The sequence below is a fragment of the Caretta caretta genome, chromosome 1 (genome assembly GCF_965140235.1).
Source record: "Caretta caretta isolate rCarCar2 chromosome 1, rCarCar1.hap1, whole genome shotgun sequence".
Lineage (NCBI taxonomy): Eukaryota > Metazoa > Chordata > Testudines > Cheloniidae > Caretta > Caretta caretta.
The window spans coordinates 152,854,327-152,866,887 of NC_134206.1; the positions used below are offsets into that span (position 1 = coordinate 152,854,327).

The 12,561-nt window shown below is 38.9% G+C and overlaps 2 protein-coding genes across 9 annotated transcripts in view; both read right to left on the reverse strand.

Annotated features, from left to right (window-relative positions):
- LOC125642528 (X-linked retinitis pigmentosa GTPase regulator) overlaps window positions 1-12,561 on the reverse strand; it is a 105,823-nt gene that overhangs the window by 40,891 nt on the left and 52,371 nt on the right. For all 8 annotated transcript variants that reach the window (XM_048864119.2, XM_048864100.2, XM_048864140.2 and 5 more), the window contains 3 exons: window positions 10,162-10,348; window positions 9,171-9,280; window positions 4,568-4,633 (listed from right to left, as the gene is read on the reverse strand). In XM_048864119.2, the coding sequence (XP_048720076.1) occupies window positions 4,568-4,633; window positions 9,171-9,280; window positions 10,162-10,348 (363 nt within the window). The remainder of the gene's footprint in view (window positions 1-4,567; window positions 4,634-9,170; window positions 9,281-10,161; window positions 10,349-12,561) is intronic.
- Window positions 1,125-3,572, reverse strand: LOC142070994 (uncharacterized). Its single transcript, XM_075125101.1, has one exon. The coding sequence runs from the start codon at window positions 3,570-3,572 to the stop codon at window positions 1,620-1,622; it is 1,953 nt and encodes a 650-aa protein (XP_074981202.1). The 3' UTR covers window positions 1,125-1,619.

A 12,561-nucleotide genomic window follows, 5' to 3' on the forward strand; every position in this document is an offset into this window, starting at 1 on the left:
TTAAAAAAATGTTTCATAACCACAATACAAGTGCTAATTAACATTTTTACTGCTTGACATCTGTTAATCCCACGCCCCTCCCCCATGCATTTTGATTTCCTCTTCCTCCTCTTATCCTCATTTTGAAAGAGAGATTGAAGGAACTCTCTTCAGAGACTGTCAAGACCACTCAGGTTGGTTAACAGAGATTTGTCTACTTTAGGGTTTCCTATAGTGGCCACCAATATGGTACGCAAGTACTAAGGAAAATGCTGGATGACAAAACCACCTATTTTTCCCTTCCCCTCACCAGACACACCATTACAAACATAGTGCAAATCCTTTAAAAATTATTTGCTAAGAGTTTCAAAAATTGAAAAAAGGGGAACTATGATTATTTAGAGTTTAGGGGAACACCAAATCTTTTAGAAATTCCAAAAATTGTCTTTTCAGCCATCCTGATCTTTTATGGCAATTTCCATTCTATTTCATCTAGATTCTTGATTTACTACATCTTCCTTTCATCACTTAGGCCCCGATCCTGCAAACAGTACCCACATGCTTTATTTTAGTACTGTGAGTAGTCCCACTTGGGATTACTCATGGCAGTAAAATTAAGCATTTGTGTGTTTGCAGGATCAAGACCTTTGTGATCCAAATTCCCAGTCCTTTGTTACCTAGGGTTATTGGGTGCCTATCTGATGCGCTCTATGAGGCAGGGACCATGTCTTCTCTGTAATGTATGGCACAGAGTACATTAACAGTGCTCAACAAGTAAATAAGAATGAAGAAACATTTCATGGCTCTGTATGGATCTGAGGTGAATTGCCTCTAATAATTACATAGTTTTGTTATCACTAACTGGATATACTTTAACCACAATACATTTGGGTTCAGATTTTCAGAGGCCCCTGATTTTGTGCTCATATTTTTTAGCACACAATTGCATGTTGGCACTAGAATCAGAGACTAAGCTGAAGTCCTTTTGAAACATCAAGGCCTCAGTTTACAGAAACCAAGTACTGACCACATACTGGCACTGTCTTTTCTTGGACTTATCTGGAATTTTCTAACAAACTATTTGTCTATAAGAACAAATGAATACATTGGCCTACTAGAAATTAAAAGGAAAAGAACACTGTTGATATATTTCTCAAAATTGAATTTTTATGATTTATTGATATTCCATTCATATAAGGCACATCAACATGTTAGTTACCCCATAATCAAAATTAAATGCTTCAGCTCCAGAAATCTGATTAAAAAGGCAATTAAAATTACATTGTTACAAGACATAATACATGCCATCATCCTAAAATTATGACAAAATTTGTGTCAAGCAAATGCTTTGTCTCAGGGAATCACTTTCTGCATCTGTAATAGTGTTGTACACAGTAAAGATGAAAGTGATTTCACCAGAATTTATATCTGATAATTTGGTCTGATAAAGGTCACCAAACTCTTAAATGTTTTCTGTAGCCCTTTAGGAAACTGGCACTTGATGTTAATATAATACATTTATTGTGATTAATTTTTTTAAAAAAATCACTTTAAAAAAAAGTATTATAGCTAAATAAACTTGGTATGGCACAACAATATCCTGAATGAATCTGTTTAAAGTAAATCTCCAGCATCCTGTACTATTTTAGTGTCAAATAATGAGGTAGCACATTGTTCCAAAATTGTTCTGAATTGTGTAATCCATTCACTACATGTTGTTTAGTCCTTACTTTCTGTTTAGAGCTCTGTACTGCACTTTCTTTCTTCTCCTGCTTTCTGTTTTTATTATGCCTTTGCAGAGGCTTATTTTCTTTGATTTTTTCTCCAACATTCTCCTCTTCCTCCCCTTCTTCCCCCTCATCTTCTCCCTCTCCTTCCTCCCCCTCATCATCTTCCCCCTCCCCCTCCCCCTCCCCCTCATCTTCCCCCTCCCCCTCCATCTCCTCCTCCTCCTCCCCCTCCTCCTCCCCCTCCCCCTCCCCCTCCTCATCTTCCCCCTCCCCCTCCCCCTCCTCATCCTCCTCATCTTCCCCCTCCCCCTCATCTTCCCCCTCTTCATCCTCCTCCCCCTCATCTTCCCCCTCCCCCTCCTCATCCTCCTCCCCCTCCTCCCCCTCTTCATCCCCCTCTTCCTCCTCCTCATCCCCCTCTTCCTCCTCCTCATCCTCCTCCTCTCCCTCCCCATCCTCCCCCTCTTCCTCATCCTCCTCCTCTCCCTCGCCTTCACCTCCCTCTTCCTCCCTTTCACTGTCTTCATCCTCTTCATCCTCCTCTCCACCCTCACTCTCAGCCTCCACTTCTGTGTCTTCACTCTGCTCCTCCTTACATTTACCCTCCTTTCCTCCTACTGACTCATCTCTCTTCTCCTCTTCTCTCTTGCCCACTGTTTCTTCCTCTTTAAAATTACACTCTTGACTTCTCTCCTCTGTGCCTCTTCTGTGATGATTCTCTTCAGCCTTTGCCTTTCTCTCATGATCACCTTCCGCTTCATACTGTGCTTCAGATTTTTCACTTTCTTCTCCATTACCTTTCTCCTCTTCATCTCCATCGCTTACTATTGAGGTATCATCATCATCTTTTCTAACCTCATTTTCATCTTCCTCCTCTCCAGATTCTACTTCACTATTAGGGTTTTCATCTTGGTTCTCCTTTTCACTTTCACCCTCTTTCATTCCCATTTCACTTTCTTCACTCTTCTCTGCCTGATTAAATTCTTCATTCTTAGCATCTTGCTGTGGGGCCTCATCAGGTTTATCATCAAACTTTTTCACTTTTGTTTCCTCTTCACTCACGCTTTTCATATTGGTCTCTTCTGCACTCTCTCTTTGTTTATTTGTATCTTGCTCTTCTTCTGTCTCAGCATCTCTTTCTTCTAAATCATTCACATTTTCTACTGCTTCTATTTTCTTCTGGGTTCCTGTGTCTTTATAACGATCCTTGCGCATTCTTCTCCTTTGAAGTACATATTTCGCAAAATCATTACTACTTTCCTCACTTGAAGATGATGACACAGTTACTGCTATTTGTTTAATGAATTTCTCCTTTTTCTTAAGTTCTCTCTGTTCTTCATTACTTTCTTCCCCTCTGACATATATTTCTCCATATTTGTCAGATGTCCTAACTTCATCCACTGCATCTTTACTTTCTCGTTTACCAGGTTTTGGTTTTTGTGCAGTTACTGAAATGGTCACTGGTTTGTTACTCGCTGCAGAAGTCAGTACATCTGTTTTAGGGGGGTGCTTAGATTTAATAGCTTTTTTTAATTTTTCAGTGGAAAAAAATAATTCTTTAGTCTTATCACTGGAGAGACCATAAGATGTGTCTTGTATTCTAGGTTTAAGATTTCCTGCATAGTCTTTCTTCCTTTTCACTAATTTGAGTTGATGTTTAACAGTTTGCTGAACATCAGACTTCAATTTGCTAATAGTATATGCCTGTTCTAGTTTATCTTTTATATACCTGTTATTAGCCTTAATTTTTCCCACAAAGGCATCATAATCACGGCATTCTAGATCTGAACCATTTCCATGAGACACTGAATTTAAAGACTGCTTTTGCAAAGAACCATCAGTTGATTTTGAACCCTCCTGCATGAAATTAAGATTAGTCTTTTTCAACCCACCCTTACCATCACTTTTCAGTTTCACATTTTTATTGTTCTTCTATTCCACATGAAAAGCAGAAAATTAAAAAGAAAGAAGGAAAGCATTAAGAACAAATTAAATGAGAACAAATGGAAAAGACTATAGACACATCTGAAAAGATTTGTTTGATAAGACTAAAAAAATGGCATAAAATACGGAATATTCCAAATAAAATTAATTTAAACAATACATAATGTTTAAAGAATGAAACACTTATTGAGTAGGTTAAATGCACTCTCCCTATTCCATGGTCAATGTATTTACTATTGACCTAAAGCTACTTTGTCTTTTTTGGCTTAAATTTAAATTTTTCTTTTTATATACTCCATTTATCAATCATATTTTGTGTAATCAATTTTGAAATATAAGATTATGAGCTGATATTGATGTACCCCTAATATCAAAATTCAGTTATCACTTTAAAATTAATACAGGATGGTAATACAGAAGTCTCAACTTTATAATCTGATAAAAGTATTATTGCCCAGTGAATCATTACATTTTACTGTAAAATTACATCCAGCATTTTGTAAACATGGTTACTTTACATATATTTTGACCTGGATTTTAATCCAAATATTCTAGTATCAGCAATCAAGTAAATGGCAAATTATCATTACTATATGTTACAAATGTATAATGTAAGTTATAGTATACTGCCCCTTCAATTGCAGTAATATTATAATGTCTCATCTCAAACTGCTCCAAGCAGACAGATCCCTGCATCTGCACAGAGCCCCAGTGATTTCCTTGCAAGCTCAGGGTTCTACCAAGTGGAGCCGTTTGCAGGATCCAGGCCTAAACATTTAATGTAGGAAGTAGTCTATGGAAATTGAGGTTTACTTTATGAGAGTTAGGAGCGAAAGAGAGAAAGGAAAAAAAGACGGCGCCCTATGAAGAGAGTTATACATTTTCTACATTTCAAACATGATTAATTACAGTACCTTTTGTTTTTGAACTGGTGTTAATTTTAAGGACTGGTCACTGGGATTCAGTCTCATCATGTGTGTCTGAAAAGAATGAGGATACAAATTAAAGAATGAAATGTAAATTAATGAATAAGAATGATACCTTATTTACATTTAATACGTTTCTTCAGAGGATCTAAAACATTTCCCAAAACATTAACCCTGTCAATTAAATTGTAATTAAAACTGCTGTGAATAAATGTATTCTATTGTTCAATTATCAATATACTAAATCCATCACACCATTTAAAAATAATAAGCTACAAGATGACATTTAAGAGGTCTCCAGTATATTCACACTGGGCTCATTCAGGTGATCTTAGGATAGAGGGGACACTTTTTTGTATTTAAAAAAAAATGGGTGCCTAAAATTAGGCTTCCAAATCAGTGGCTTAATTTTAAATGTCTTGAGCACAACACAGCTCCCACTGTTTTTCACTATGAATTCCTGGATGCTAAGCATATTTGAAAATTCAGGCCACTGACTTATGTGCCTAGATATAGACTTCGGAGCCTAATTTCAGACATACACTTTTTAAAATCTTGGCCAGGAAACATTCAAGTCCTATACATCTAAGAAACTACAGAATAGGATATTAATTTCGCAAGCATTCAAAATTCTAATGCACGCTAAAAGAAGAATAAAGATTGATCTATGGGAGCTTATACCACCACACTGTCTTGCAGACAGTAGTAAGATAGCAATTTCTGAGATAATATCGTTTAATGGAACAGAAGCCCTAATAAGCCAAAGTTTCTTGTGTTCAAACAGTCACTAACATGAAGCTTAATGATTGCGTCTAACCTGATATGTATGGTATGTGTCACAGGGCAGCATGGACCTTTAGGGAAGATGAAGGCTTGGTGTTACCTGAGACTAATTAGTGGCCTCCCAAGAGAACAGTTTGAAGGCAGGGATCAGGTGATAGCCTCAGATAAAAGGCCAGCAAGCAGCTCAGTTGAGGGAGATCTTGCAGGGAGCAAAAAGGTCCTGCAGGAGATACAAGATCAAAGACTACCAGAGGAGGGTCTCTTCACACCAGCCACCAGGCTGGAGCTGGATGCAATAAGGGGAGGGGCAGAATCCTTAAGAGGAAAAGGCGTGAAGAAATGCCAGGCAGCAAGACCTGGGTTTTGCAAAAGAACTGTTGAGCCCAACAAGGATCTGAAGAAATTGTCGAGTCAGGGAAAGACGTGTTTTCATTTAAGATGAAAGCTGCAATTTCAGCTGTGATGTTTTACAAATTAACCCCCACATTTATTTGATTTCCAAGAGTCACAATGCACTTCTGAGAACACCACACGGGGAAACTGAGGTAGTGTCAGGGTCCAAAACAGCCCACAGCATGGTATCATGAAATATGTGAACATCTTAATACCACTATGCACACAGCTTGAGGAAAGAGACTGCAAAATTACCATTTTTAGCAAACAGTTCAATTCAGCTTTTAATGAACCAACAGTTCACCATTCTGTAACCAACTATAAGTATACTTTGAAGCCACCCTCCATGCATCACAGATGTATGACCACTAGTGTAGTGCCTTTTTTACTTAAATATGAAAAGGGGGGGATCCTCATTTTCTCCCATGGTCACAATCAATTCTCTTTTAGAAAGGAAATCTGTCACCGCTGCAAGAAGATCAATCTCCAATTGAATAACAGTAACTAACACCTAATCCTATGATCAGAACCATGTACAGAACTGCTGATTTTCCCCTGAACCAACAACATTTTAGTTTCTAAGAGAGCTTTTTAAAAATATAAATACCCACATATCCTTTCTACTAACGCCATCAAAAAAACACCACCAAGGCTTTTCATGCCTTTGGGGCCCACAAAAAACAGTCACTGCTGCCATTTAGAATTGGAGTAGCTGGTGCTGTAAACAGATAATTTAGCACCAGGAAGAATAATCGTTTCTATTTCCATCTTGATACATTTTCCTGAAACAGATATCTTTTCAAAACGCTATTTAAAAATATATTTCTACTACTTCTATATCAGTCTCTTAACAGAAAGGTATTTCTGAATTTGTTCACAACCCAGTATACAAAAAAAAAAAAAAAAGTGAAAATATGTCTGGCATACAGACAGTGCATGATGAATGCAAGATAGTTTAAAGAGATTTCTTCATGTGTCAGTAAATTCTTCAAGACCTATTTTAATTTGTATATTTGGCAATTTTTACACCAAATATGTATGGAGTATTTTCACCATTCTTTTACAAATATGGTATATTTTAAAAAAAAGTAAACCTCTCTCTCTTATTCCCGTGCTACTATATCTAATTTGCTTTACAGAAGAAATTCCCAAAATATTATCTATGGAGCACTATTGGGGGAAAAATTATTTTATTTTTTAAATATTTTTTCTTTTTTTGTATGTAAATGACTAGACTTTTTTAAAAATTTTAAATGATTAAATTAGCAAGGAACTCTGGCCAAACTAATAATGGCTCCTGCAAAGTACTGCATCAACCAAAGCACATTTAGGAACATAGATACAGTATGTTCACTATGGCACCAATTCAGCCCAGCACTTAAACATATGCTTAAGTCCCCTGAAGTAAAAAAAAACTACACTATTGCCTCTCCATAATGCTGATCTGGATTCACCAATTCCTAAACAATGGATGGGGCTGGGACATGTTCTAGTGTGCCTGGATAGGATAGGCAAAGATATGTAGGTGATACATTAAAAATTATTTTAAAACCCCCCCAAAACTATTATGGCAACATGTTTTAGGGTTGTGAAATACTCAAATGCTCAAATTTGGGATCCTTTCTTTAATCTCCTCCACCTGTATCAAAAAAGCTGTGCCAGGAGCATATTAAAAAAAAAAGGTAGAATCCTCTGTCTTCCCTTTGCATAGTAATGTAGTCACATGACAAATTATAACAAGCTGCAGCCCTGAACAATGGCAGCATGAAACACTCACTGTGTGATGAGAATTAGTGGTACACAAAATATTTTATACCAATACCACTTGAACAAACTTTTTGTAATAAAAAAAATATCCAAATATTTTCAATGATGAAATAAGAGGTCAGCACATTTCAAGCATCTCTATAGTAGTCCTCAGGATTAAGGGACCTCATGTGAAAAACCAAGACTGTCCTGGTAAAACAGGGATGGCTAGGTGTCTTGATCAGGTGCGGGTGTTTGAACAAAAAGAATGACGGGCTGACTATAAAACAGTTTCTTCCTGTCATCAGGGACACAAAATTTTTCAGATATATGCAAAAGCAACAGCCTGATGAGTGCTGTAATGGGGTGCCTACCCCACACAGGCATAGAAGGGGTTAACCAGGCCCTGCCACAGATGAAACAATGGAGGTGTCTTCGGAGTGGCCCAGAGAGGCTGCATGAAGCACAGCCAATCAGGGAGGAGTTGCTGGGAGCAACCAATCCAGGCCTGGCAGGCTCAGATAAAAAAAGAGCTGCAGGACAGAATAGGGGCAGTTGCTGCTGGGAGCCCAGGGAGTAAGGACTGCATCCCTGGAAGGCTGAGAGAACTGTAAGCACCTTGGACAGAGCAGTGGCTGGCTACTGGGACTGAGCAGTTGAGTGCCCTGAGGTGAGGGTGAAGGAAGTGCTGGAACCATGGGGAAGTTGACCAGGGAAATAGAGCAACATTGACAGAGGTTACAGTGGAGCAGCAGGAAGCTGCTATTTATCAGATTCCTGGATTGGGGCCTGGAGTAGTGAGCAGGCTCCTGTCCCCCTCACTTGCCACTGGGGAAGTGGCTGGACTGTTGGACAGAGATACCCAACCTGCAACACCTCCCCCACACCAGAAGGGGGAAACCCAGATGGTGACATGGATGGAGGGCTGAGTTGCAAAGAGGACGCTGCAGGTCTGGAAGCAAAGAGAGGAGCCGTATGTGGGAGCAGAGACAGATTGCCAGTGTGCAGGTCTGGGTGGGGACGTGGGTGTTGGCCTTGAGCTAATCCCCAGCACGACTGGGAGGAGGTGGCAGTCTGGCTATGAGGGCCACACCCCATGACAGGCTCCTATGATGAATCAATTAGGAAAAAGAAAAAGCAAGAGGTTCACATATAGACACCAGTAAGTATGATTATCACTACCAACCTTCAGCCTTTGCAACTAAGATGGCTAGTACATTTTAGCAGGGCTCTGTGCAGTTCTTGCTTAGATGAGAATAAAGTTCATGCTACCATTTTATTTTTTGTTTTTATCTATTTCCTCTCTCTCTTTCTTGAATGAATGGCATCTGGTTTAAACACAATTATAATTTGGATGTAATTTTTAATATTCAAGGAACAAATGCCAATTGTCCATCCTGGGAGACATGAAAGGTCCTATTCTCTGAGGAGGAAAACAAAGAGGTGGAGTCCACTAACGCAAACATGCCAAGGACATAAAGGGATTGTGGTCCTTGTAGTAACAGATGCCCCAGACTGGGGTCTGTGCTGGCATAAAGGGAGCCCCAAGAACTTGGAGGTACCAAGGTGTGGTGACTACTTTTATTACAGCCATAATACAAACAATTTTACTGCTATGTTCTCCCTCAAAATGATTGCTAAGCCACAATTTTAGTAGTAGGTATTTTACCATATTTAGAACATCAGTTGTGTTTCCAAGGCTTCTGTCATCACTTTCCTTATCTGAATCTTCCTCTGTGGTACTTTCTTCAGGTTTATCTTTTTCCTGCTTCCGATCCTCTTAAAAATAAAACAAGAAAATAAAAAGTATAAAAAATAAGTACAATAAATTGGAGCAGGTGATATATAGCAAGCCAAACATCACCCTTAAGTGGTAGGGAAGTATTATTATCCTTATACATTATATTATACATTATATATACATATTATTATCCTTATAGCCTTAGCTCCCAGACATGCCCCAACCCCTAACCCCAGATGGCAGCTCCTCCACATGAGTTTAGGTTAAGACTAGGATGAAGTCTAGCAGACCAATGCATCCCAGGGCATTGCAGGTCTCAGCTTGTATTTGCAGATTTTCAATGCAAAAGAGGCATCTGGAGCAAAGTTCCTTTTGGGTGAGCCTTTTAGTAATATTGTACTTCCAAGGAAGAAAGAGTCTTGTGATTAAGGTACAGAATTGGGAAAGACCCAGGTTCTCTTCCTAGTTCTGCCACAGACACATGTAATGTCTTGGACAAGTCACTTAATCACTCCGTGCTGCGGTTTCCTTATTTATAAAATGAGGGTAACAATACTTTACAGGGCTGTTGTGAGGCTAAACTCATGTATGTTTGAGGTCTTTAGCTAGCAGGAACTATACATAAACAATAGCAGTTGTTTTTTCTTTCAATTAGCCCCCCCATGAAATCCTTAAACATCTTTTCCACAAAAGGGCTGGGGAGGAACAGATTCCCCAGCCTAGCATAGGCACTACTTCCCAGCCCTTGTTTTTGTGCTCTCTGAGTCTGACCAGCCAACACTGGGTTGAGACACAGGTGTAGTGCTCAGTCGCAAGTTGTGAAGATCCCTTCTTCAAATGAGTGCTTCTCTCACAAAAGTACAAACAGTATATATGTAGCGCTTGGAAGACAACAATGAACAGAAACATCATGTTTTACCTGTTTCGCAGTCCACAGTTGATTCAATGGCTTTATTTGTATTCGCTTCCGTTACATCAGGATGGTTTGTTGTGGGTAAATTGAGTGGGACAGTGTTGCTGGCAGCACGTAAAGAAGGTTTTAGGGAGCCTTCTCCCAATGGAGGTAACGTTCGCACCATTCGACAAAACTGTTCTGGAGATTTTTCCTTAAAAAAAAATATTTGAGAAAATGTTGAGAATATTCTGAGGCTGATAAGAGAATATCACCTTCTCATACTTTAATTACAGTATTTGCCTAGCCAATACTGTAATTAAGTATGATAAAAGCTGTTTGAACATGTCAATTATTTACAGTCATAAAAAAAATGGACAGGTATATTAAGCTGATGCTTTCCACAAAATAGTCAAATAATTGTGCAATATCTTAAAATAAGCAACAATAAAAAAAGCTTCCATTATGATTTTAAAAGAATGAGAGTTTATTTAATCCACAATTTAAGTACATAGAATATTTCCCTTTATTTTGTATTTATCTACATTCTGTAGAATGGAAACTGGATTTCAAAATTCAAAGGTATCAAAAGGGCACAATCTCCTTCAAGGGATATATCTTTTTAATATTAAACTAAAGGTAATTTGAACAGGTCAAAATTCAAAGGTTCGCACATTTCTACACTCTTTTCAAATGTAAGAATCTGTAGAAATATTATAGTATGTTTCATTACATTATACATAATAAAAGCATCAGAGCTTAGCATAAACAAAGCTTGGAAGCTAGTTTCTGAAGAAAAATGGGCTTGTGTGATTTCCTGTTTCTTCATGATGTATAAAGAAGGCCGGAGAAGTTTCTCCTCCCCAATGCTAACCTCATCCCCGTTTTCTTTTCCTGTTTTTTATATTATAAATTCAAGTGTTCTCTATGCTGTTTTTTTTCCCCCTGTAAGACACTATGGACAACTGGAGAACTGGTGATTTTATGACACCACAGATATCAAGGAAGCAAAACCTTATTACTTAAGAGGAAGTGATTTTTATTCAGGTTAAGAAAACAAAAACCAAACACCTATTTAACTCACACATTAGATAAACAGCCAAGAAATCGCCTAATTTACTTCTCAGGGGCCTCCAAAGGAAGCCTCTGGGAAAACAGGGAAGGTGAGATTCGACATTCCTGATATCTCTAAAGAGAGGAACAAAAAGCATCAGGCTCTTACACATTGTTAAATTTCAGGCCTCTACAGATCATAAAAAAGCAAAACAGGGCAATTACCCATTTTTCCCCCATCATCAAATAAGAGGAGGTTATTCACCTTGTGCAGTAACTGAAGTTCTTCCAGATGTGTGTCCCTGTGGATGCTCTACGTCAGGTGTGCCTGTGCCCTGCACCTTTGACTGGAAATTTTGATGGCAATGCCCGTTCAGCCCGCACATGCGTCGTACACATCCTTCTGCCCCACACTCAAGTTATATGGGGCTGCACAAGTGAATCACCCTCAGTTACTTCTCCACCATAAAGTCCCACCAGGGAGACTCCAAAGCAGAAAGGAAGGAGGGCAGGTAGTGGAGTACTTACAGAAACACACATCTCAAAGAACTCCAGTTACTGCACAGGGTGAACAACCTCTCCTCCTTCAATTAGCGTCCCTCTGAGTGCTCCTCTTCAGGTGACTCCCAAGCAGCACCCCCTAAGGAGGCAGGAGGTTAAGAGCAGAGGAAAGAACTGCATTGCCTACTGCAGCATCTGATCTTGCAGCACGAATGAAGGCATAATGGTTAGAAAAAGTATGAACAGAGGACTATGTTGATGCTCTACAGATCTCTGCAACTGGTATGACTTTAAGTAAGGCTACGGATTTTATATAGTGCTCTTATGGAATGTGCTATCATTCCTGAAGGAGACTGAACCTGAGTTTGGTTGTAACAGACCTTAATACAGCTGGAGATCCATTCTGATAACCTTCTGTTTCAAAATTACCAATCCCCTGTTTCTGTCTGCAATGGATACAAGCAATCTAGATCTAAACAGCCTGGTCCTAGCTAGATAAAAGGCTAATACCCTCCTAACATTTAGGATATAGAATATAGCTTCCTGACATCAATGTGGTTTGGCAGGGGAGTGGGGGGAAAGAGGAGATAAATAGTTTAATATGAAATTCTGATGACACCTTAGGTAAAAATTTTGAAAGGGGCTGCAGCACACTTTGTCTCTGGTGAATACCATAAATGGGGAGTCTGCCATTAAAGCCCTCAGTTCTCCAACCCTGAAGGCAGACATGATGACCACCAGGAAAGTTGTCTTAACTGATAAATTTAATAAAGAACACACAGCTAGTGGCTCAAAAGGCTGTTTCATGAGGCAATTAAGAACTAGGTTCAGGTCCCAGCTGGAAATAATATCTCTGATTTGAGGGGAGAGATC

Coding starts and splice junctions, on each gene's coding strand:
- LOC142070994 (XM_075125101.1), bottom strand. CDS start 3,572: ATGCAGGAGGGTTCAAAATCAACTGATGGTTCTTTGCAAAAGCAGTCT.